This window comes from Lepidochelys kempii, chromosome 1 (assembly GCF_965140265.1).
Source record: "Lepidochelys kempii isolate rLepKem1 chromosome 1, rLepKem1.hap2, whole genome shotgun sequence".
Lineage (NCBI taxonomy): Eukaryota > Metazoa > Chordata > Testudines > Cheloniidae > Lepidochelys > Lepidochelys kempii.
In genome coordinates, this window is record NC_133256.1 from 223,930,647 (window position 1) to 223,957,437 (window position 26,791).

Below are 26,791 nucleotides of genomic sequence, written 5' to 3' on the forward strand. Positions count from 1 at the left end.
CTTTAACTGAGAAAAGGTTTCCTTATTGGCTTACAGATCTGCCATCTGTCCCGCCCAAGCAGCATTGTCCCCCTTCTGTTTGCAGAAGGGTCTGGCTTGTACAGATTTGTAGCAGGGGAGAGGCCCTGTTTAGTCACATTATTTGAAGAAAAGGCCCATCACCCAGTGGTTAAGGGGTTCCTTAAAATCTTTCTCCTTTTTCCAATTTCCTTTTAGGGAGTGGGCAGAAAGTAGGGCTATGTGGCAGTTGGCAAATCCTACACTGGGAATTCAGGGGCTGAGGGAGGTGAAAAGGGCGAAATTTTCCTTGATAGCCACGCTTCCAAAAATGGAAGCCATATGGAGTGTTGGTAAAACACTACTGAACTATCAGTATAAATGGGATATGGATCCCTCTGCAAGACAGGAGGGAATCCATTTCCTACGGTTGCTGTAGAAGTCTTTTTCTAACAAATTGGCCCCCAAGATACTAAGGACTCCTCAAATTCAGATATTGCAAGTCTCTTCGGTCATACGCTCCAGCTCTTGGCACTTGCTCTACCACTCCCTAAACCATTTAGATCTTATCTGAAAAGTTCACTATGCTAAGGGCTTGCTGTGCATCCAAAGACTACTTTCATTCTTACTGGTGTGTCTGTGTGGGTCTTCCTTGGCAAAGTTATCCTTCATTAAGGATGTGATGGAGGAAGTGGACTCTGAAAGGGGATGGGGGGGGGGGTCACATGCCATAGTTCTGTGGTGAAAGAAAATTCCCAACGTTCACAACACCAGTAAAGGGGTGGAAGGTAAGGAATCCTGAACTCACACCTATTTGTCCCAGGGTGAAATTTCACAGAGAAGTTTTTGCCTTTGACAATAATTGGTAACTGACACCTGCAGAGACCAAGAAATAATCCAGATTGCAAAATATTTGAGCTATGTTTCCTTACTGGTGGAAACACAGCTCAAATATTTTGCAATCTGGATTATTTCTTGGTCTCTGCAGGTGTCAGTTACCAATTATTGTCAAAGGCAAAAACTTCTCTGTGAAATTTCACCCTGGGAGAAATAGGTGTGAGTTCAGGATTCCTTACCTTCCACCCCTTTACCAGCCCCATGATGACATTTCACCATGTTTGCCACCACAAGTGGCAAGGGTGTGAGGACCAAATTGGCAAACTCCTCAGCACATGAATACCAACACTGCAAAAAAAGCCCTTTAAATACAAAAGTTGTCGTCCTCCTCCTTCTCCCAACCATGTAGCTGGAGCAGTGGAAATGAACGATGGTCATGGCCAGAGTACCAAGTGATACAAATAGCAAACTTTCTTTCTACCATCTGAAAATAGAAAGAAAACAAGTGAAGAGTAAGGAACTTCCTTTAAATCTGATGCCCTTTTGATGTTTCCCTCTCCATTTCTCAGTCGCAATCTCCCCCCCCCCCCTTTTTTTTTTGTCTTGCGTTTTCTTGGTTAGATGTTTGCCAGCTCTGTGTGCTATGGCTAAAGCCAGAGGGTATTTGCCCTCATAACCTAAGCACAAGCCTGAGCTCCTGAGAAGGGACTGCCACTTGTCTCCTTGAACAGGGTCACGTTTTTTAGCTAAAACCAAACAAAAACAGCTCCCTCTCCCTTCAGTTTCAGGTCCATGGCCACAAAGCCAGAATTTCTCAGCACCTCCCCCTCTGACCCTTTGCGTATTCAAGGGTTTCAGAGCCACCTCAAGGACTGATGGGGTGGTGATCTTCTCTTTTGCTGATATTTGCTGCTGCTGTTCTTTGATGCAGGAAAAAGTCAAATACCCAGCGTGTTGCAATCTGTAAGCACATCCACTAAGAGTATGGAAAAAAACAGTTCATTATGTGGCTGGATAAAGCTTGAGGGGAAGATGTATTGCCAGTCTTTCTTCATGTGAAACCAACTGGGAAGGGTTTGTTCTCATTCCAGGATGTGGCACTCTATGCCCATTTAAAAACCCCTTCACTCTGCCATACGTGATTCAGTGCACCTTGCAGTGAAACTGGACTGCAGTTACTTAAATATACAGGGTATACCACACCTAACCAAATGGAAAGCTTTCTGGATAGCAACGTTCCTGTTCAATATTTGGTTAAGATCAGGTGTTGTATCTGGGCTTTTTGGTAAGATAGATTTAATGATTCCTTGATTTCTTCCATTTCAGACTCCTATGATCTACAAAAGGGATTTTATTAATGAACAGACACAGGCTTCCTTTCCTTTGGACATCACATGATGCCTGTGCAGAGAAACTCCAATCTCCTTGTCGAAATATTACTTGATCTTCTCCTTTCCCAAATGCATATTTTGCGGCTAGATTTTTTCCTTGACTATCAAGGGATGGCTGATGATGGGTCCATCACTTGTCCTGAAACCACTGATTCTCATCTCTGCAGGGACCAACCAATGTACGATTACAAAGGGAAATAGTTTTTCCAGTCTCCAACATAAAAGTCCATACCGTTGAAAGGACCATTGCTCCTGCTGAGCCCTTCCTTGCCAGCAATCTAGGCAAGGTTCTCTGTTCCACCAGTGGCAGGCAGCAGTCAAAGCTGCTCTTGCCCTAAAGACTGCACACCAAACTGGGACTGCCAAAACCAGAATATCTTAAAATTAAAAGGACAAGAATGCAATGAGGTTGTTTTTTTTTTTTTTAAATAAACAATGCTAAAAATGGGTAAGCTGAGAAGTGATCTCTGGCTGGTAGAGCTGCCTTTGGGAGGAGTGGGGTAGGAAGTGGGAGGCATCAAATAACCAGTTTCAGGATACCAGTATAGCTATTTGGTCTCTGGTTGTCTACCACATATCTTCATGCTTCTGATTTCACTTTCTCTCCAGCAGTGCCAGCTGTCCTGGGGAGGCGACTGAGTATTATAAGCAATTGTATCTTCATCTTTTTCCTTTCCCTTAAGATGTAAAAACAGCCCTTCACCTCTACCCCAAAAACTGCTAGCTGCTGTGGAAATCGCAACAACTTGTAATCACAAATACTTCAACCCTTGCTTTTTGATAGAAGACTTGGACCAGAAAGTCCACAGTGTTTGTCACTTCTATTCAAAATCTTCTTTGCTAGAGACAAAACACAATAGACGGATGCTGGCTTTCGCTCTGTCTCAGGTTTTTCTTGTTTTCCTGCCCCCCCCCCCCCGCCAGCACTTGGATGATTTGGTCCATGTGCCAGCAGTTAATAGCAGCCCATTGCCAGCCCAACATACGCTGATAAGGTGTCCCAGGCTTGTAGCAAAAGATGACTTTTTTTTTCCCCCTTCAATTAGCAGGTGGGTGTGTGGATATATGTAAATTTTCTTGGTAGCTTGAGACCTTCCTTGGGCCAACATGAGCAAATGTGATCTCGGCAAATGGAACCAGCAGGGTGACCCCTTCTGTGCCATGGTCACCATAGTTTTGATACCACGTTATGTTGTGAGACTTGCACAGAAAATAATAGCGCGCCATTTATTTCCATGGGAAAGCCTTCTTAAAAAGTAAAACCTGGTGTCTTGTCCTATATGAATTAAGAAAAGTCAAACTGCATATTTATTAGGAAAGAATGAAACAAACTAACAGAAGGAAAATAAAAACAAGTCAAGGGAGACTCGTCAGGGGCAACGGAGTAGTGCATGAGTCCAGGCTCTCTCTCCTCCGCCTTGCTGCCGCCACCACCTCTGCCAGTTTTTATTTTTACTAAGGTGCTTTGGGTCCTGCGTGGTCTTCAAGGTAAGCGCTGACCCCATATTCTCCTCCTGTGTTCTTGTTCCCCCTCCCAAACTCCTCCAGCCATCCAGGCAGACATGTCTCCCACGAAGGTGGTGTGTGTTGGTTCCTTCAGCACTCCTCCTCTTGATATATTTGTTCATCCAGTTCCTGGGACTCAAGGTGTTCAAGGCGGTCTGTTCGGCCACTCATAATCTCATCTGGGGTCTTCATGAACCTTCAAAACAAAGTGACAAGTCAATCACTGGCTTTCCCCCCTTAACCCATACTATGAGCCTGTTTCCTTGGCTCCTGAGTATCCCTAATACCCTGCCACAGCATCTCCCTAGTGACTCTGACCCAGATCCTCAAAAGTATTTAGATGCCTAATTTCCACTGAAATCAATGGACATTATCCTCAAAGGTATGTAAGAGTTTCTGTGCTTCCTTCCTAGGTATTCCCCCCCCCCCCAGCACCCTAGTGTTTTCTGCAAACCCTGGAAACCCCAGATGCTGATGGGCTTCCCTAGAACACAATCAGAAAAGCATTTTAATTACCCATTGGTTGAAGTACACTATTTGGATACAAAGGCAGGCACACACGAAAACAAGAGGAGAAGCCAACTTTACTGAGTGGGGTGTCTAGCTCCATGCCTACTCTGCTCAGTATCTCAAGAAGGGGGGAGATGGGCATAGCCTCAGACCTCATCTTCCCTCACTGGCCTGCAGCAGTGCATAGGAGTCTCTCACATGGACTCTCACTCAGACCTTCAGTCAAATACACCTGTCGCCAGAGCAGTGAATGGGCTGAGAGCCCTAGTGTCTCTCTCAATGCAAGTAGGGGGGTAGTGGGCTGGGAACAACAGGTATGTATGCAGTGGAGCTGTAATTTCCAGCTCAGGTAGATATCCTTGCCCTAGCTTTGATAGCTGGCATACTAAAAATAACATTGTGGCCCTGGCAGCATGGGTGATAGGACAGGCTAGTTAAGAACCTCCGTATATACGCGGGCAGCTAGCTCACCTCCTCAGCTGCACTGCTGTGGCTACGGTGTTATTTTTTAGCATGATAGCTTGATCACAACTAGTATACATGCGTATGCTGACCTGAGCTTGAAACTACCTCTTCAGCTTCAGTGCAGCGGTATCCAGAGAAAAGCTGTGGGCACACGACAACAGCAGGAATGGGGGGAGGACACATTCTAGTTTTTTAATATCCACTTCAGTTATGACAATCTCTCTACACTTTTTCATGTGTATAGCTATAGATAGATCTATATAAACATGACATTAAGACTCTGATTTTGCCTTCTGAACTAGATGAAATGGGAAGAGAAAGTGGCCCAGAGATGAGAAAACGCTAGTTTAAGCATAAACCACCCTCCTAATTAATAGAGTTACAAAAGTTGGGACAAATCATGTATGAGGTTTGTCTAGACTGGGTGCAGTGAAACATTTTCCACAGAATGAAACTCCCTTGCAAGTGACTTATTGTTTAACACAGCGCAGCCCCTAATTTATGAATCTGAGGGGTCAGTTTTATTTAACCCCAAATATGTGCTCAGTAGCCTCATCCAGTGAAAACAAAACCAACTGTTGGCAAGCATGTAAAAAATCCTGATCCAGAAAAAATCCCCACTGAAGTTAAAGGAAAAGATGTGATGACTCCTCTCCCTGTGAGATTATAAAACTTGGGCCTTTTATTTTGGGTGCTGGAAAAATCTGGAGTCTCTCAGCAAATGTACACTTGCTACGCCTTCTAATGTGGAATTTTATGTATGCACTAGAAAGAAAACAACAGGACTGATTCAACCCTGTGCTACTCCCATTTTATGCTGGAGTAACTCCACTGTTATGAATTGAGTGACAAAACTGGAGTGGGGAGGTAGTGACGCAGGCCTTATATTTACAAGGAAAACTCACTAAAGAGTGGGGCCAGATTCTGCCCTAATTTCTGCCCCATACCAGTCCATTGAGTTTAATGATCTTGCATGAGGGTTAAGTCAAACCAAGATCCTGTATTTTCCCCTCCACCCCAACCCCTCTCACCTTCTGTCTATTCCATCTTCTAAAAGACAGGATTCCACATGTATTTCCAGGTTACAGCAAATTGCACTGCTACACTTTAAGGTATTAGTTCTGATGTTTCTTAAATTATTCCAAAAGCACCAGCACCTATTCACAGGGGGCCTTTTATAGCATTTGTAATCTAAATAAATAAAATGCTGGTGAATTAAGCAAGGCCAAGCATCAGCACAGACCTCTTGTGCTACAGAAAACACTCAGCCCCTCCATTATAGATCTCTTTCTACCGCCATCTTGCCCTCTGTTAGGAACTCTGCATGGTGGTTTTAAGACAACTGCCTGCATGTTATTCACAAAGTCACATTCCCCATTATTTTACATTGATGTGAAAAAAACATGAATGGGGTGACTTTCTACAGCTGCTCTTTTTCTCTTTCAATATTAACAGGGTTAGCTAAAAACATTAATTGTTCATTGGAAAGTTTGCAATTTTAAAAAACTTTCTCATCAGAAATTGAAATGACAATTGATTCCCCCCCCTTTACTCCCTTTTTTTATTTGTCCTTTTTTATATTAAAAAAAATTACCAAATCAAAAAATGTCCATGAACCTTTTCCCTCAAAAGTGTTTTCAATGTAAATATTTTGACTGGCTCTAGTTATTTCTTTTTCCATACCATGCTAAGAAGCCCCAAACAAAACCCTGTCTTCCAGTTAAAATGAGCGTTAGCTGAGGCCCAGATCCAAAATCCATTGATGTCAAAGGAGAGACTCCAAATGGCTTCAGGGTGCTTTGCATCAGACTCTAAAGTGGGATCAGTTTCCAGTGATCCTGCCTCACTAGATGCAGAGCTCCTCCTAGAGACTGACAAATTACAGACGTATACACACTCTACTTCTCTGTTTCCCACTGTCTAGAACAGTGGTTCCCAAACACTGGGATGTATTGCCAATACTGGTACTTCAGGTTTTGTGAATGGCTCACCTAGCTTTCCCCTTTCCTCTGGTCATTATAAGCCTCTATGTTGGGTCTCATTCCACGACCACTGCACACCTCCCGTTCCACAGTACATGTTCTAAACCCTGCTGGAGTTCAGGGAACTCCAAACCTCAGTTGAGTGATCACAAGATGGGGGTTTGGAGTAGCTCAAGAGCCAATATGGTGAGCTCAAGAGACTTGGGTTTAAATCAAGCACTGCTGTGACTTAGATTGTGAAACCAAATGGGAGGCGCACAATTGAGGTCTTAAAGCCTGATCCAATGTCCACTAGAGTCAATGGAATGACTCCAGTGAGCACTACATCAGGCTCTTTGTCTGGTACATTGGTACAGCCCCCCCGAAGGTGTGGAAGGCTCTTTCAGCTTTATATCCATTGACAACCATGCTACGCAGCTGGTAACGGAGCAGCTTTCCCAAAACTTCTTCCTGCTATCCTTGCAAAGAAATCACCTCAAGCAGAGAAGGGGGAAGAAAAAAAGAGGAAGAATTACCTGAACAAAAGCCTTTGTCCTGGCTCCTTCCGGATGATATTTAGTTTGTAGTAGTGGCGTAGGGCTCTGGACATTTTCTCATAAGTCATATTTGTTCTGTTCTGTGTGTTCCAAAAGAAAAGCAGTGAGAGGCAATTCAATACACCCTCCCTAAAGCTTTGGAAACAGCTATAGACATAGCACAGCTAGGTGAAATGACTATGCTAGTTAAAGAAGCTACCTGCTCTGATCCTCTGCTGTTTGTAGGCCCATCCTGCCTCTCTGGCATTCTATGGTTTTCTTTTCACACCGTGTGATTTGAATGAGGGTGGCTTCCAAAAATGGGGGGAGATTTTTAAATAGGTCACATCGGTCTGTGCTCAACAAAGGCCCTCATCACCAGAAGAGACTTCAACATGAAAGAGAGTATCACCCCACGTAGGACTTATTTTCAATGAATGACCTTCTGTAAAAGCTTGTAAACAGCTAATAAACTTTATTTGACAGCACTCCTTCCTGTTAAAGGTGGTGCTCCTCTGGGCTTCCCCTCCATGAATTAGTTAATGTTTACACAGCACTTTGAAGCTCTAGAGCCTGTTTCTCCTCTCATGTTTTCTCTGGTGTAAATCAGGAATAATTCCATTAACATGTACATCTGTTTACATTGCAAACCCCCCCCCCCCCCCCCCACACACACACACGCTTTGGCACACTGGGAATCTCTTGCTCAGGAGAGGCCCATAACTGGAACAGTAGGAGGTGCATTGGCAGTGTGTCAGAGGTCCGAAATAAGATCTGCTGGCACAGCTGTGTGTGGGAAGCTTGCGCAGTGCTTGCCTGTTCTATGCCTGACGTGAGCGATTACCATCAGTCTCTTACTTAACTGAGCCGAGATCCCTCACTCTGGTTTTGTTTTCCAAAAGGCCCCCTGCTTGAGAAGGAGACCCCTTTTGTTTACCCGTCCCACTGAGAGCTATGGCTGGCTCAGTGATGTTTTAGGGAAGGCTCCAGTGGCAAATGAGAGCGTGAGAATGGCAGTGATCTACCTGGAGAAGCTAGGTTTTGTTCACGCAAGCCCTTCTGCAGCCAGCAGGCTCACATTCTCCAGCAGAAGTGTCTATTCTCCAAAGCCTGCCTATGCTGTAAGGCCAAGATTTTCAAAAGTGGCCTATCAGACAGTGGGTGCTCAATGCGTTCTGAAAATCAGGCCCCTTTAAGGTATCACAAAGTTGGGCACCTAAAACTGAGGCACCCAAATCTCCAGTCACTTCTCTGCAATTGCAGCCTATGTAACAGAAATGTAGCAGTGCACCAACACCAGGCTGTAAATGTGATTTCTCCTGCTTGGCAGCATTTGCTTTAAATCAGTGGTCTTCAACCTTTTTACCCTCAAGATCACTTTTTGAATGTAAGGGCAACGCAGGATCTGCCCTGCCCCACTCAGTCCATCCCCCCTCTCTCCGTCGCTCGCTCTCCCCCACCCTCACTCACTTTCACCAGGGGGGTTGGGGTTCAGGAGGAAGTGTGTGCTCCAGGCTGGGGCCAATGGGTTTGCAGTGTGGGAGGAGGCTCTGGGCTAAGCCTGGGGCAGGGGTTGAGGTACAGGAGGGGGTGAGGGGTGCAAGCTCTGTGAGGGTGTTTGGGTGCAGGAGAGGGCTCCGGGCTGGGGCAGAGTGTTGGGGTGCAGGAGGGGATGTCTGCTCTGGGAGGGGGGTCAGGGCTCAGGCAGGGGGTTGGGGTACAGGAGAGATCATAGGGTGCTGGCTCTGGGAGGGGGGTCAGAGGGTTGGGGTGCAGGAGGGGGTTTGGGGTGCTAGTTTTGGGAGGGGGCTTAGGGCTGGGGCAGGGGCTTGGGGTTCAGGAGGGGGTTGGGGTGCAGAAGGGGGTATGGGGTGCTGACTCTGGGAGGGGGCTCACGGCTGTGGGTTGGGATGTGGCCTCCTGCTGGGTGGCACTTACCACAGGCAGCTCCTGGGTGGTGGTGCAGTGAGGCTAAAGCAGGCTCCTTGCCTGCCCCGGCCCCACACTGCTCCCGGAAGGGGCCAACATGTCTGTACAGCCCCAGGGAGGGCGGACAGTGGGGATGTAGCTCTGCGCGCTGCCCTTCTCTGCAGACACTGCCCCCAAAGCTCCCATTGGCCACAGTTCCCCATTCCCGGCCAATGGGAGCTGCGGAGGCGATGCTTGCAGGCAGAAGCAGGGTGCGGAGACCCCTGCCCCCCTTCCCCCCCCCCCAGTAGAGATTTCATAGAATCATAGAATCATAGAAATCAGGGTTGGAAGGGACCCCAGAAGGTCATCTAGTCCAACCCCCTGCTCGAAGCAGGACCAATTCCTAGTTAAATCATCCCAGCCAGGGCTTTGTGAAGCCTGACCTTAAAAACCTCTAAGGAAGGAGATTCTACCACCTCCCTAGGCAACGCATTCCAGTGTTTCATCACCCTCTTAGTGAAAAAGTTTTTCCTAATATCCAATCTAAACCTCCCCCACTGCAACTTGAGACCGTTACTCCTCATTCTGTCATCTGCTACCATTGAGAACAGTCTAGAGCCATCCTCTTTGGAACCCCCTTTCAGGTAGTTGAAAGCAGCTATCAAATCCCCCCTCATTCTTCTCTTCTGCAGGCTAAACAATCCCAGCTCCCTCAGCCTCTCCTCATAACTCATGTGTTCCAGACCCCTAATCATTTTTGTTGCCCTTCGCTGGACTCTCTCCAATTTATCCACATCCTTCTTGAAGTGTGGGGCCCAAAACTGGACACAGTACTCCAGATGAGGCCTCACCAATGTCGAATAGAGGGGAACGATCACGTCCCTCTATTAAATTTCTATTAAATTGTTACCCTGTGGTTTTCCTAAGAAAGCTCAATACCAGAGACATTATGGCCCCTTCCAGTCACCATGCTAGCTAGCCTGAGCACCCAGTAGCATGAGACCTAAGGAGACGGGAGATACCCTCAGAGAGCAGAACTATTACAACCTGTATCCATATCATTTTCTGGCTAAATGTCTTTATCCACAAACTACCAGGCTCTTTATATAATGCCTGGCTTTCTGTGGTCCCTGCTGATGAAGGTTGGATGCTTTAGATATGCAAAGTGATACAAATAGAATGAAAGATTAAACCTTTCCATAAGTATTTTACTTTCTGTTTCTCTCTTTAATGTTTCTGGATGAACTCCAGAATGTTACAAATGGCAATATTCCCTGGGAGGAAAACCCCACCGCTCTTTACCTTGTGGTTTCCCCACAGCCGGGCCAGCCCGTTGGGATCCACTATCCGAAATATTTTGGATTCCTTGTCCTCCCATCGGATGAAGTTTTCGTACCGGCTGTCAGAAAGCAGCTGATAGACGTAATCCCAAAGCAGCCTGCAGTCTGTGAAGAGAAGGGCAAGAAAACATCATTCAAATACTTCTAACAGGGATGAATTTTGGGAGCTAGCAGATCAGCTTGCAGTGAAAAGACGGTGACCTCAGTTATGGCTTCATTTCTCAGCCTTAGATGCCCTTAGGATGAAGCAAGCCAGTAGCAACCTGAAGTAAAGGCCTGGGATAGAAGCTTTTGCCACTGGTGGGACTCTCTTTCAGATCAATAATGATTGAAAGTCATTACCAGCTCACAGCCTGTGTGAAATGAGAGTCTGGTCTCAGTCTTATTTCACATAGAGAAGTACCCGTACAACAATAACCACTGACACAATTAGCCTTAACTGACTCCTTTGTTGGCTGTCTCTTTAGAGAAGCCAAGGAACCTGCAGCCCTGGAGACTAAACTGTCTCTCTGCTCCGGGTGGTCACTGCAGATCAGTGCTAAAGCACACTGGTAGAAGCGTGCATGTTATACCTTTCCTATATAACAGAAGGTTTTGGTGTTCTATATTATGAAAGCTGACACCTTTCACCAGTTCTAAATGTGCTTTTTAAAAAAACAAGCAACTGGAAAGAAAACCAAAGTACTGTAATTATGTGAGATCTAGCAAGAGGTTAAATATCTTCTATTTGGACAATTGAATTAAAATTCCCTCCTGGCAAACACTCCTTAGGTCACTAACAGATATTCAGGTTTTAGCTTGATGTTTTGAGGCAGTCTCTTGTGGCAGAAGATGCCAAGAGGCTGAGCTGCTCCCCCTTGTTCCTTGAGATGTGTATGTGGCACACACGTACAGCATGATAACAAGCAACTGTGAATTATGGATTCACAGTTCCCTGGATGGTCCTGCTGATATATCACAAACCACAAGAGTGCAGGCAGAACCCTAAGATGGCCTCATATTTGCCTTTTATCATGAAGGCAAAAGAAAAGCACGTCTTCACCAACAAACCAATGAGAGACAACATGGCCAAATGGCTAAAACATAGAATGAGGCATCAAGAGAGCTGCGTTCTAGACCCAGTGCTACCAGTCGCTCATTTCAGCATGTCACTCTACTCCTCTTTGCCTTGGTTACTTTCACCATCTGTTAAAATGGGGATGACGATCATAATATGTAGAGCGGGAGAACTTAAAATGGGGGTATTACTAATACATGTGAGTTATGTTAAAATGTCTAGAGGTATTTTAGTAGTATTTCCCATTTTAGAAATGTAGGGAACATCTCCGAAACCTGTACTAGCTCTAAAACTGGAATTAACGTTGCTGGTGCACCCTCTGTAACCTGCCTCATAGGGGATGCTGTGAGGAACAAAGCCATGCACTCAGAACTAGCTATGTTTCACGCAAATGGCAGCTGCTACTTAGCAAAACTAGTCCCCACAAGCACAGCACCTTGGTGCGCCTCTCTCTTCACTAAATACAGCATTCAATTCAAAGTCTGTCTGCCCTCCATGGGATTGGCCCTGTCTGAGAGGTTGACTCTCCTTCTGTGACCATGCCTTCCAGAACTGGTATTTAGCACTAGAACGATGCAACCTAGCATGCTGACTGCTACAACGAGGCTTGTAAATGTGGGGCAGAGGTGGTTGAAAATTTTCCATCCAAGGTTTTTTTGTGGGTGGAAAATAGCTTTTTAAAAAAATATGATTAATTTTTATTAGCAGAAAATTCTTCATTCCATTTGAAATTTTCTGGTGTTTGATTAAAAACCATAATTCCATTTTTCATTAAAAACTGGAGTATTTTTCCAGAAAATTTCAGAGGGGAAAAAACCCTAAAGGGTTTTTCCTTATTTCCCACACAGAGCAACTAGCACGCTCTGTTTTGCATAACATGGACCTCTGAAACTCACTCTCACTGGAGGTAAGAGCATGCTGCAGGCCTCCCGGCATTCACAAATATGATACTTAAATAGGATCCATCACTGTAGTATCTGACCACCTCACAATCTTTAACATATTTACCCTTGCATTCCCCCGTGAGGCAGGGCAGTGCTATTATTCCTATTTTTACAGATGGACAACTGAGGCACAGACAGACTCAGGCCTCTATCCACAAAGATACTTACTGCCTCCTCCTCTGACTGTTTTGTGTGGCGTGAGGTAGGTTCCTAACTCATTCTGGTAAGAAACACCATAGGTGCCTAAGCTGCCAGGTTGCTGGTTCCCGTTCGTGGATCGCTAAACAGAAATAGGCGCCTCTCTGCAGCCTGGATTTAGGTGCCTAACTCCAAGAGAGATCTAGGGCTTAAGCCACACCTGTCATTTCCTACTGGCTGGCTTAGCCTGCCTACTACGCTGGCTTTGTGGAGTGCATGCTAAGGCACCTATCTCCGCCCATTCATTGTCTAGGGAGCGTAGATGGATCAGTGTTGTGTTGTTCCTGTGATTTTTCTAAGCGCCAAAATGCTCAATGTGCAATGCTTCATTCCCTTTGTGGATCCCATCTTAAGTGACTTCCGGGAGGTCATAGAGGAAGTCTGTGGCTGAGCAGAGAATTGAATCTTAGCTGCTCAAATCCTAGGTTAGCACCATAGCTACTGCACGATCCTTCCACTCATGAACGGATCACAGAATCCAGTTCATCAAGTACCTTTTTTGTCAAAATCGCTTCACATGCCAGCCTCACCCTCTTACATTTACAATTTTTTTTTACATGTCAGTAAATTAAACTGCCTATTCCAGTTTTCTCCTGCAGGCAATGAAGGAAGAAAAATTCTGTTTTTGACTTTGTTTGGTTTTGGTAATTATTTGGGAGGTGCTTGTTCATAAAACAATGGAGGGCCATGTAAGTATCTAAAGAGACAGATAATTTATTACTATTTATGAAAATCGTTGAGCTCTTTCAGTGGAAGGCACTATGGCAAAACAAATGTTAAAATACAGGAATCCTAATCTAAAAAAAAATCTCCCTCCCCCACCCTGTTTCTTCTTTCCGTTTCTTCCACTCCCCTCCTGGCCCTCATCTTCCAGAGCATTGTTTTTACCCTTGTTTGATCATTCATGAATATAATGTTCCAACCTGTGAACTACCAATTTTTTTTCTATATGGGCTGTGGTATGTTTAGCAATGCAACCTGCATAGTCCCTTTTACACTAACTGAAATGTATGCACATGTGTTGCAGGATGAAAATACACCTGCGCCTAACAGGAAGCTTTCGAAAAGGTAGTAGCTAGTGGCGCATGCTGAGGCTAGACTCGGCATTGGCCTAACTCTGCTCCCACTGAAGTCAATGGAAGTGAACTTAGATCACATTCAGCACTTCTGAAAATTCTACCCTGAAGCTGTACAGCGACGTACTCTTTTCTTAGTCATATACTAGAGTGGAATAATCTACACTGTTGCAAGAATTACTGAAGAGGCAAAACCTTTATCCCTGAATCCAATACGCTGGGATAATTTCAGTCTGTTTTGTCCTTTTCAAGAAGATTGGGATAGGGCACATGCACCGGAATGAGTGTGCAGTACATTACCACTTCTCTGCTTTGACAAACTCTGATTACAGACCTTATGATTAACATTTATATGACTCTGTTGACCTTTGGCTGACCCAAACTTTTACATATAATCTTGGTTTACCTTTTTGTGTCCTTTAGAATCTCTGATACTGGGCACTTCTATTTTCTGAATAATTTTGAGTGGGCACAGACTTCAGGTATCTTGAACAGCATTGATTATATACATCTTTCATTTATGGGATGTATGATAGTAGGCTAACAAGTGGTATGTTGGCACAGTTTTGCTTTCTAATTTCTTCTCTTTTATATGAATAAACATATATGGCCAACACTTGCTTCTATTGAAGTTAAGGGGAAAACTCCATTGTCTTAAATACAAAGGACTGGGCCTCAAAGAAGGTTTTTAACTCTCCCGTCCCTCTGAACTACATGGCAAGGTAATTAAGAAATCAGGTAATTACCAGGGTAATTAAGACAAACTAGCTTTACAGATGGAGTTATATGACCATGGTTTATTTTTATAAAATCTATAACATTTCTCCAAAAGTGTTTTTCTGTACAAGTGACATTAAAAATGATGTTACAGTACAAAGTTTTTAACTGGGAACGGCTTAGAATGATTTACATAGCTCACCCATGGCTCTGACACACAGGCTTATTGTAGCAATCCCAGTAAAAGCTTTGTACCACATATATTCTCTTGATCGGAGTTCTGTTCATAGTTCTGCCATAGACCTCCATTGTGACCCTCAGCAAGTCACCTATCCTATCTGTTGCCTCATTATTCACATCTCCAATATGGGGATGATAATATTTCCCTGCCTTGTAAGTTTAATTAATTAATGTTTGTAGCTCCTCAAATGGAAGCCATTGTTGAAGTACAGAAGTAGACTATAGCTCTCTATACAGTTGTAATATTATCTAGCTATATCTCTGCCTGTATGTATTTCTGGATATATGCGTGAATGAGTTGTGAGATGTAAACTGCTCCTAAAATCTATTGAGAGCTGATAGCAATGCCAGCTAGTGTCCCTTAGATTTGCAATAAGTTTTCATATTGTAGCTAAAACTTGAGCGTCATGGCAATTTGTGCATTCTGAATTTATGGTCAGCCTTGACCAGAGAACACTCGGCGTTGAAGGTTGTAACGTATGATATTGGAAAGGGACTTTTGTGTGAATTCCTCAAATGGTAGCATATCTGACCAATGACCTTGATGTCACAATAACTAGGTCACTCTTAAATATATCCATTCCAGGAACATGTAACACTGCTAGTAACCAGGCTAAGATTCTTGGATGCATAGAGTATAGATTTTCACTAGGTTATAAATTATTTCACTGGAGAGAAGTAAGGGAGTCACTCTGATGGGTCCCATGGGTAGGTCCCATGGCAAGAAACTGAGCTCTCTCTCTCTTACACACTGGGTATCCACTGCTGAAAACCTCTTCCTTTGGTTAAAGAGAAATATTACTATTTCCACCAATATCTCACACTGCAAAGCATTATATAAATTTGTTTAGTACAAATCAATCACTCACATGGAAGTCCAAGGGCTTTATAGAAAAATAGATCATGCCAGAGAAACTTAGTCAAGGAGTCAATGGAGCTATGACAATATATACCAGCTAAAGTCTGTCCCTTGCTGTATAGATTAGTCCAAAGTTTCTCTGGCATAATCTATTTTTTTACTTAAATGGAGCTACGATAATTTATATCAGCTCAGGATCTGCCCCAGATTTCCATAATTTCTCTAACAAAATGATAGCTTGTGGGCAAGCACATTTGTTTACAGTTTACATCCACACACAAACCTCTGTCCACAATCAAGGCGAATGCATGGTTGTTGCTCAACCCAGTTACAGAAACTTTTAGAACAAAAAGGGAAATTCTACTGTGGGGTTTACTGCTACATTAAGACAAATACTTAGACTGGATTTTCAAAAGGGCTGTCTAATTTCGTGACCATTAAAAACCATCTGTTGCTATGTCAGCTAAGATAATCTAATATCATGCTTCAGGGTGTAAGATAATTATTGAGGGGAGGAGGGAAGTCAAAAAGGAATCCTCCTTTCTCACCCTCTGTAGAGGAGGGAGAGAGAGAGAGAGAGTGTGTGTCTGATAGAGAGAGAGTCTACACAGGCTTGACAAACAACTATTTATGCAGTTCAGTAAAATCAAAGCTGAGGAGAAGGTTGCCAGATTTTATAATACAACAGGCCTTACATGGCTTTTGTCTTGCACCCAGATACAAGGTGACATACTCAGGAGAGAGACTAGAATCTGGAACTGTGCTGTGCGCAGTCATGAGGGTAGGGCTGGGGAGGGAACAGAGAAGAGGAAGTCTGGGCTCATCCAGCTGGGATTGGGAACGTGGGGGTGGGAGGCTCAAAGGCGTTTGGCCTTTGTACAGTAACTCCTCACTTAACAGGTTTCAGAGTAGCAGCCGTGTTAGTCTGTATTCGCAAAAAGACAAGGAGTACTTGTGGCACCTTAGAGACTAACCAATTTTTCTGAGCATAAGCTTTTGTGAGCTACAGCTCACTTCATCGGATGCATTCATTTAACGTTGTAGTTATGTTCCTAAAAAATGCGACTTTAAATGAAATGATGTTAAGCGAATCCAATTTTCCCATAAGAATTAATGTAAATGGTGGGGGTTAGGTTCCAGGGAAATTTTTTTTTTTTTGGCAGGCAAAAGGCTATAGTTTTTGTGTGTGTATATATATATGTACACACAAACACAGAGAATAAGTTTTAAACAAACAATTTAATACTGCTACAAAGCGATGATGATTGTGAAGCCTGGTGGAGGTGGTGAAGTCAGAGGGTGGGCTATTTCCCAGGGAATGCCTTACTGCTAAATGATGAACTAGCACTCAGCTGAGCCCTCAAGGGTTAACTCGTTGTTAACGTAGCCTCACACTCTACAAGGAAGCATGAACAGCGGGAGGGGAGACAACGTGGCAAAGAGAGACACACTATGTGTGTGTGTGTGTGTGTGTGGAGATGGGGTAAGCGGGGTGCAGGAGCAGGAGGGAGGGGGGACACCCTGACATTAGCTTCCCTCTTCCTCCCCTGCCCCCGCACAAGCAAGAGGTTCAGGGAGCAGCTCTAAGGCAGAGGAGAGGAGCAGCACATGGCAGTGGGGGGAGGGACAGCTGAACTGCCGGCAATTGGTAGCCTGCTGGATGGCTGCTGCATAGGGAACTTAGGGGAGCAGGGAGCTGATAGGGAGCTGCCGGTCCACCCTGGTTCTAAGCCCCCACAGCTAGCTGCAAGGGGCTGCTCTTCCTGCAAGCAGTGGACAAAGCAGGCGGCTGCCAAACAACGTTACAAGGGAGCATTGCACTACTTTAAACGAGCATGTTCCCTCACTGATCAGCAACGTAACAATGAACCAACGTTAACCGGGACGACTTTAAGTGAGGAGTTACCGTATTGCGTTTGTGGAAAGATGGGAGAGACCTCAAAATCAGAGCTGTGTAAGAAGTGCGCCAGGAACTGGGAAACGTGGTAACTGAAACTCACACCCACGAGGCATCGAAGATGAAACAAACAGCAGAAATGCAACTGCTGCTCTGATCTCTGTTGTTTGTCTTACTGCAACAAAGGAATTTACATTCTAACAAGCACACTGAAGGCAAAGCACTTCCTACAAGTCACAGTGCCCCACATCAAACAGGTATTTCCAGTATAGATGTCAGGTGCTCTTTCCTCCCCCCTAAAACACTCATTTTAACTTAGTCCCTAAAGAAATCTCCCTCAGATCTCTCATGGCTTTTTGTCACCTCTTCTCATGGGAAAAAGGGGCAGGGACTAAGAAAGAGTGGGATTCAATCCAAACCTGATGGAATATTCCTGGGCAAAATGAAAGTTCTCCCCCAAATGCTCAGTATGACCCAATCTTATTCAACATCAGGAAACTCTGAAAGTGGCTCAATAGCCAAATGTAGTACAAGAAAGGATTACAGGACAAAGACTCTTCAAGATTAAAAGTATGTCAGATGAGTGAGAAAGCGAGGGCAACTTCACTGTAGAAGAGAACCCTCACAACAATGGTCGTGCTTTTGACTGTACAGTACAAAAGCTCCAGTGTTTTAGACTAGGGGCCCTATTTACCTCTGGGTTCTCTCCAGTAGTAACCTGACCTGCAGATTCACAACCATGGAAAATTCAGCTGGAGGGATTGCAACAGCACAAGGCACTCACAGTCCCTCTCCACCAGAAAGCCTGGAGCTCTCTACAGAGTGAGCATAGCCAGGGCTGTGCTGATCCACCTCATCCCCTGGAAGTCCCTCCTGGAAGAGAGGATGCAGTGTGGATGCAGTAAATTACATATACCCTCCCCTGGCAGAACCCTTGTGGAGAATGACAGTAGAAATACTCCCCGACTCTCAGCAGGGGGTTAATCCCCGCATGGGGCGCAGCTGACACCCCCAACACAGAGGGATACAACATGAAGGCTTTGAGGCCTTGGCCATATGCAGTTTAACTACAGGTATGAATTGAAACCAATTTAATTCAACTGGTGCAAACATTTTTATTCTGGTTTAAACCAAGTTTATTTCAGTTTAGTTTAAGTTTATTAAACCTAAGCCACTTCTAAGGCTATGTCTACACTACGGACCACACAGTGGCACAGCTGTACCACTGCAGCAGTGCCTTTGTAAGGTCTCCTGTGTAGCTGCTCTATGATGGTGGCAGAGAGCTCTCTCCTGCTGGCGTAATTCAACCCTCCCCCAGCTATGTTGGAGGGAGAGCGTCTCCCACGGACATATCGCTGTCCACACTGGCGTGTTTGTCGGTGAAACTTATGTTGATCAGGGGTGTTTGCAGACAAAAGTGCTAGTGTAGACAAAGCCTAAATCAAATAAGTATGTCCACACAGGGGTGTTAACTACTGACAAGGCCTGAGTTACTGAAGTGAATCTAGCCCAGGCGTGCACAATGTCCAGTCTAGGGTGCTAGATTGCTGTGAGGTAGTGAACGCTTCCTGTGAAGGGTTTGCCACCCAGTTGACTTCAATAGGGATTGAAGACTCTTACAACCTACTTATCCCATCTGTCTAGCTATGGTATATATGGAGTGCTAGTCACCATGGCACCTAGGCCCTGAAGCACAGTAGAATGAGAGATGCTGTAGACACAAAAATACTATTGCCTTTCAAAACTATTGTCGCTTCTGGCTTCCGATCTCAGCAAAACAGGCCCATAATGTAATCTGTGGACCCTATAATTACAGGATTAGGACAAAGGCTGACCAGCTGCAGGATGCTACTGCAGATGAAATCAAACAACAAGCAATTCTTATTCATTTGTCAAGTGACAAAAGCTGAACTGAAAAAAGACACTCTTAAACGGAAATAAGAGCATCGACACGGGGGTTATACTTATATAACTATATCTGTTTAAATTCACACCTTAGGTTATATGGAAAAAAATTTCCCATGAAGACCTGGTCTTATGGCCTCATTCACATCACTCTGGCTGTGCAAAGGGGCCTTAAGGTATGTCTATACTTAAACTGTTACAGTGACACAGCTGCAGCTATGCCTCTGTAGTGTTTTAGTGTAGATGATACCTTTGCTGACGGGAGAGGTTCTCCATCAGTGTAAGTAATCCACCCGAGAGGTGGTAGCTAGGTCGATGGAACAATTCGTCCATCAACCTAGTGCTGTATACACCGGGGATTAGGTCTGCATATCTTTGTCTTTCAGGGGTATGGATTTTGTACATCCCTGACAGATGTAGCTATGCAGATGTAAGCTCTCAGTGTAGACCAGCCCTTACAGTGTGTGTAAATTACAGTGTAAAGGAGCCACAATGTAAATGAGGCCACACGGTCTACACGACACTCTTACTTCGGTATAACTGTTGCTCAGGGGTATGAAAAATCCACACCCCTAAGCGACGTAGTTAATCCGACCGTAATCCCCTGTGTAGACAGTGCTAACCCCAGAGAGCTACTCCCATTGACATAGCTACCACCTCTTATGGAGGTAGAGTCATTAAGCCGACAGGAGATCTCCCATCAGCTGAGAGCATCTTCACCAAAAGTGCTACACCGATGCAGCTGCATCGGTGCAAGTTTGTAGTGTAGACCTGCCCTCAGAATCAGGTTCCTAAGTCTATAATTGCAATGGCAAGTATTTACACAAGACCAATGATCTTTTCATTGGATGGCACAGTTGAGGGGAAAGAATCACAGGCCACGTCCTTGATAAAAGTGATCCAGCTGCAATGGTGTTAGCAACATTAGGAGTCTGGTAGGCACTGTTTTCACTGCTAAAAAGGGGGTATTTTTTACTTGAGGGTAACTAACACATGCGAAGTATCTTGAGATTAAAAACAAAGTGAAGATAAGGAACTTCAGTTTTAGGTGAGGTAATTTTAATGAGGTTAACCATGGATGGGACATAAGGCTGTTAACCTCACAATTTACCTCACAGTAAAACTGCAGTGTCTGGTCTTCACTATGTTTTTCCTCAGGATAGCTCAGGAAAGTTAATTACCCCTGAGGTAAAAAACAATACACCTCTTTTGGCAGTGAAGACAAAGTCTTAGTGTAAACACTAGCTGCTGACACCATTCTCAGTACTGGGCTCTCTAACCCTGCTGGGAGGAAATCTAATCAACACAGTGCTGAAAATTGTGTTGACAGCCAAAGCCCTGCGTGCAGTCAGGCTCCCACTTTGCTACACTGGTACAACTGTAAGTAGTTTTTTCAGAAATGTCCCCCATGTAGATAAGGGTACAGATTGCAGAGTCAAATCTGAATAGCTTGAGCTGTCAACATTTCTTTCTTGCAAAGAAGGGAAGATCAGTGAGTTGCAGCTTGCAAGACAGTTCACTGTCTAGCATCTCAGTTTGCACAATGAAGTTAACACTTTCACTTGCTCAGCAGCAAGGTGAGCTGGAGAAGGGAGGAGCAGCAATCATATCTGACAGCTAAGTACATAATTGAATGGAGAGTCTGAAGGCTTGTCTTCACAAGGAAACTGACTAGAATAGCTATTCCGGCATAGACTAACCAATTTATCTGAACATAAGCTTTCGTGAGCTACAGCTCACTTCATCGGATGCATCCGATGCTCAAATAAATTGGTTAGTCTCTAAGGTACCACAAGTACTCCTTTTCTTTTTGCGAATACAGACTAACACGGCTGTTACTCTGAAACCTATTCCAGCATAATTATCCTGCAATATCTCCCTGCATGGACACTTTATTGCAAAATAACAGCGACTGCTACTTCATTCAGAAAGCAGAGTAATTATTCCAGAATAAAATCACTTTCATTCCAGAACAGTGTCCACACAAGGGAGTTATTCTGGAATAGTTATGTCAGTCGGTCTTCCCCATGTAGACAAGTCATTACTGAAAGGGGAACTGAAAGGCTTTACATCTGCTGTGACCTGAGCCCATGATTTTGAGTTTTTGCTGCACCAGCAGACAGCCACACAATCACTGAAAGTTCTGTTTCTGTTATAGGGCATTGTTGTCCTTGGTCATCCTGACATTTTACTTCCAGGTGCCTCAGTTTCCCCAGTTTGAGGGTAATAACGAAAGGGCATCGTGAGGCTTGATTCATTATTATTTGTAAAATGCTTGGAGTCCTTGGACGCAAGGCACTACAGAAACACTGAGTTCAAATTAGGCTTCATCTGCAGTTAACAAAAAGTGTGTTTGGGGATCTGGTCACAGACCCAAAGAGGTTTAAAACATGCTTTCGTTCTGTGGTATGGTGTAGCCGGACCACTCTACCTACTGTGTGACTCTGGGAAAGTCACTACACCCGTCTGTGTTTCTCTTGCCCAGCCAACTAAGGGCTTATCCATACACAAAAGTTGTACTGTTAAAACTCGACCAATATAATTAAAACAGTACAATCCTGCTAGTGTGGAAGCAGTTATACCGGTATAAAGCTGCTAATACTAGGGGCAGGTCTAACTATAGCTGGGAACAATGCTCTGAGATCGATCCACCAGCGGTCGATTAGCAGGTCTAGTAAAGACCTGCCAAATCGACTGCAGATCGCTCTCCAGTCGACCCCTGTACTCTATCCCCGACGAGAAGAGTAAGGTAAGTTGGTGGGAGAGTTTCTCCCGTCAACCCCCCACAGTGTAGATCCCGTGGTAACTTGACCTAAGGTACGTCAATTCCAGCTACATTCTTCACGTAGCTGGAGTTGCATAGCATAGGTCGACTTACCGCGGTACTGTAGAATAAGCTCTATGAGGCTATGTCCTGTACAGAAAGGGGAATGAGCTCTACTGGTATAAGGCACTTTTGTACCAGTATGACTGCGTCCATGCTAGGAGTGTTGTACCAGTTAACTAGTTAAGTAAAAAAAATCAGCCCCTAATTGGCATATTTAGACTGGTACAAAATATGTGTGTAAATGAGGCCTAAGAGAGAAAACAGAGACTTCCTGAACCCAAGTCTTGGCAGGTAAGTTAAAGAAGAACTGATTACCAGCTCTTTTCTTTTTGAAATGTGTTATCTGCAATGTTTAAGCCTACACTGATCTGGGATCTTAATCAGTTTAATTTCTTTTTCTCATTTTTTTAAAATAAGCTTTTCAGTTCATCGTAAAAGTTAAAAAATCAACATTCATGGGTTTACAGCTCAAACCTTAAGCTCAAACTTTCTTAAAAGATATACAGTCAATTGGTGGTTGTTTATTTTTTAAAATTACTGTTTATAAACCCCCTTAGAGGAATATAAAGGGATAGGAAATCAGTTCCTTACTGAACTTCCAGGTGAAATTCATCCTTTTGCAGAGGACTAGCACATGGTTTATGCACATCTTAAGTTCTATTTTGTAGACTTAAGTGGTATATGAGTTGTGCATAACCCATGCGCTGGCTTTCTCCACTTAACTAAATTTCCCCCTCAGCAAGCACACAGGTTGGTTAGTGAAGGTGCCTTCCACCAACTCTGTGAGATAAGCATTATCCTCATTTTACAGATGAGGAAACTGAGGCAGAGATTACAAATCACAGCTGGGAGTAGAACCCACTCTCATGGCTTTGGCAGAGTATAGATCCTGGCAGCTATTATAAAAGAATTAGTACACTATTCAGTTGCAGTGATCTAACACACTGCTGTGGTGGAAGACGTGCCTCTCAGCAGCTTACACATAACACTGCTTGTCCTCAGACTCCTGGAAAGGGAGAAACACACTAATCAGTCCATGAAACTAAATAGAGCCCAGTTGCTAAGGTACTGCATGCCAATAGTGTATGTCTACACAGCATTTTGGACCAAACGGGAGCAGGTCTCCCTGCCTGGATGAACAAACTTGTGCTAGCAGGGCTCACACTAGTGCTCTAAAAATAACTTTGTAGACAACGCTTTGAAGTTGCAGCTCGGACGCTGAAGCCCACCCCACTCAGAGCTTGAATATCAATACACAGCATGGTTTGGAGCTTCTAAACTTTCTGCACAAATCGATGTACCTCTCTTGCTGTATACGGTCAGGCAGCCTTCCATAGTCCAGAGTTTATCATGAAGTTCCCGGGGTGGCCAAAGCTACAGCAAGTTGTTGGGTCCATGATGATGGTCCAAAAACATCTAATTATAGTTTATAAGACTGCTTCCTGATACCCTCGATCACACACCCCCTCTCATAGAAATGATACTTCCTAATTCTCAGTTATACTACAGAGGAGCTGTGGAAAAACTATGGTAAAGGGATGTCACCACCTCCTTCCAAAATTTCAAGCCCAGAGGTAAGAGTGAACTTCATGTAGTGGGGTTTGTGCTATGGATTAAATAACTAACTTTTCTTCCCTGAAGAGCTGCTATAGCAAAACACAGCCACTCCCCAAAACAACAACACTGGGTGCTCATGGACTGCTCAAAGGTGCTCTGCAGTAACTCAAGGCTCCCCAAAGGGGTTCGGGAGCGGCAATGGACATTTATACAGATAATAGGCACATCCACATGAACCATGAGGTATGTTTCAGGGCATAAGCCAACCTCTAATTGACCCTGTGGGCCAATTATTACACAATTTATATTGCAAGGTTTCTTGCATCTTCCTCTTAAGTATCTGATTCTAGCCACACATAGACCACTGGTCTAGTCCAGTATGGCCATTCTTATGTTCATCTGCACCAGCCAGTTGAGCAGGCCCTGGGCAGATGCAGATAGTTCATGCTGTGCACTAATTTAGTAGGTACTGGGGGTAAAATCTTGGTGTTGATGTTAATAACACAAGTCCCATTGACTTCAAGAGTGCCAGGATTTTACCCTGCAGTGTCCCATGCTCCCATCATAGCCATTGTGTCTCCCATAGGCGCAACAACAAATAACTGTGTGTAGTTTCAGCAACAAATAATTGTGTGTAGGTTTTTCCTTTTTTGGGGAAGAGGGGGTGTTAAATTTTAAATGAGGAGGGTTTAGGGCCAAATTCTGCTCTGATTCCCACCTTTCGCAACCTCACAGTAGTGGGAGGATGTAAGCCAGGATAGAATTTGGCCTCTGATATTTTAAAATTTAAATGTTTCTATTTTAGGGATGACGTTTTTTTAGAAAGGTCTCTATTTTAACATACTCATTTGCAGACTCCCAGCCGCCACTTGTGGGCACAGAGCATGCTCTCACCTGCACAGACATTTTTTCTGCACTAGCACCTACATGCGGGGTAATGGATTCTTCCACCTGTGCATACAGGGACACAATGATCACCTGCAAAATCCATTTCTCCAGGCAAAAATGCCATGTTTGCCTAGACAGTCACCATGGGTCAACTCTACCCCTTCTGATTCTGTTTGCCCTTTTTTCATGTTATGCAGTGAAAAGGCCCTTATCTATTTGTGAACAGTTGAGAAGACTCGCCTTTGTTCACTAACTTATTCACAACACTAAGGATTTAGGATGGCTTTCTGGATTATTTTTAGTTCCTCTGTGTTGCTTTCGGGAGTATATACTGGGAAGGCATTGTGGCCTAGCGGATAAGGCACTGCATTGGGACCCATGGTTCTATTCCCAGCTCTGCTACTAAGCCTGCTGGTGGCCTTGGGTAAGTCACTCCACCTTTCTTTGCCTCAGTTTCCTCATCTGTAGAAAGGTGCTCAGATACTATGGTGATGAGCGTAGTAAAAAAAACTATATAGAATCAAATAGATATCAACCTCCTCTGTAAAGTGCTTTGCAATCTAGTGAAGAAGAGTGCCATATAAAAGTTAGGTGATATTATTATTATAATTCTCAATGTTCTTTTGTTAAGTCAAAGCAGCATATCTCTCAAAATACCAAGCATCTAACCTGACACTAGTAGTATTACGAAGAGAGGGAAACTCAAACCGTTAAGGGGTTAATCTTGACGTAAGGGGTTAATCGTGACATAGAAACAGATTGCGTTCAAAATTAAAAGACTTTATATCAAGTACTCCAGACAGGTAGAAGGAGCACATTATTACAAGAACATTTTCCTGCTTAGGGGCCCAGTGACGCTCTCATTAAAGTTAATAGTGAAATTTACTTCCTTTGCCTTCCATAGGCATAATCTCAGGCCATTTGTGCTTTTGCACTGAGTAGTATCTGGCTGTGGTAAACAGGAATTCAGAAGTATCCACTGTAAAGAGTTTGTGAATCCTGCAGTGACCCTCACTGTGTTTCAGAAACTATCCAAACTCTGCCAGAGCATCACAGTAGATACATAGCTAGGCCTTGCATATTGTATATAATCATAAACATGGTTATTTGGACCTCATTGTACCCCGTAGTTCCTTTATTCGGTAAAGAGCAAAATACACAACACCAGTGCTGACGATTGTTGCAATGCCCAACATGGTTTCTTTTGGAGATATCACACCCATCACAGAACCTATATGAGACCGGAGTTGGCTGACTGTAGTATGGGGAATTTTGTTTTATTTTAAAACATTACAGAGTTTTCTAAAGTTTTACTGTATCTTATTTTAGAACTTAAAAACTATTTTAGAGAATGCACACTATTTAAACAAACAAACCCAACCCAAACCTTAAGATTTCCCTCACCCCGTTGCACAGCCTGAAGTCTCCAGGAAGGTAGAGTGCTAAGATAATGTCCCCAGCAGAGTGCCTGCTCTGACGTTACACCAAGTGTACCTGTCAACTTGCTACAGGCCATATGTGAGACCCAATATATGATGACACCCAAAAGAAGACATATCAGAAAGTCATTCAGGCAGGAAACTTAAAATACGGTGGGATTCATTCCTGTAATGTAAATGACTCTACAACTTCTCTTTCAACAGGGTGAGAGTCTACGGTCTGCGTTATGTACTAGATTAGGTTATCATAATGGTACCTTTTGACCTTAAAATTGAATGATTCCTTGTTTCTGAGGTAAATAATTATTAACAATAAAAGTGAAGAGGCCCCCAGATCTGTTGCAAGGAACTTTAGGACTGAGTGAGGCCTTAAAATGAGGGACAACTTGGAGGTCTGAGACCAAATACAAGCCTGTGCCCCTGACTGGGCCTAGACATTGCAAATCTGACATTTATTTTCTGAAGTAAGTTTTGTTAGCATAAATGTGTGGAATGTCCTCTTCACTTGGTTATTTGGGGCATTCAGCATATATTTCTAAAGCGGTTGGATTTCCCCCCACCCTGATCTATTTACAGTTCTCTTTTATGCACAAAAAACATTTTCTGTAACCTCAGTTTCCTGATTCAGCAGATGTGATGTCAATTATTTACGATAACAAAAGTGAGACAATGCCTGAGGTTTGTGTGGGATGGAGGTAAATTTGAATCTGTAAAAAGGGACAGTGCTAGTAAT

The 26,791-nt window shown here is 43.9% G+C and overlaps 1 protein-coding gene across 4 annotated transcripts in view; it reads right to left on the reverse strand.

Annotated features, from left to right (window-relative positions):
• Positions 1-3,515: 3,515 nt before the first annotated feature.
• ETV6 (ETS variant transcription factor 6) overlaps positions 3,516-26,791 on the reverse strand; it is a 165,145-nt gene continuing 141,869 nt past the window's right edge. For all 4 annotated transcript variants that reach the window (XM_073315686.1, XM_073315678.1, XM_073315667.1 and 1 more), the window contains 3 exons: positions 10,417-10,559; positions 7,204-7,304; positions 3,516-3,927 (listed from right to left, as the gene is read on the reverse strand). In XM_073315686.1, coding sequence (XP_073171787.1) covers positions 3,822-3,927; positions 7,204-7,304; positions 10,417-10,559 — 350 coding nt within the window. In that variant the 3' untranslated portion in view covers positions 3,516-3,821. The remainder of the gene's footprint in view (positions 3,928-7,203; positions 7,305-10,416; positions 10,560-26,791) is intronic.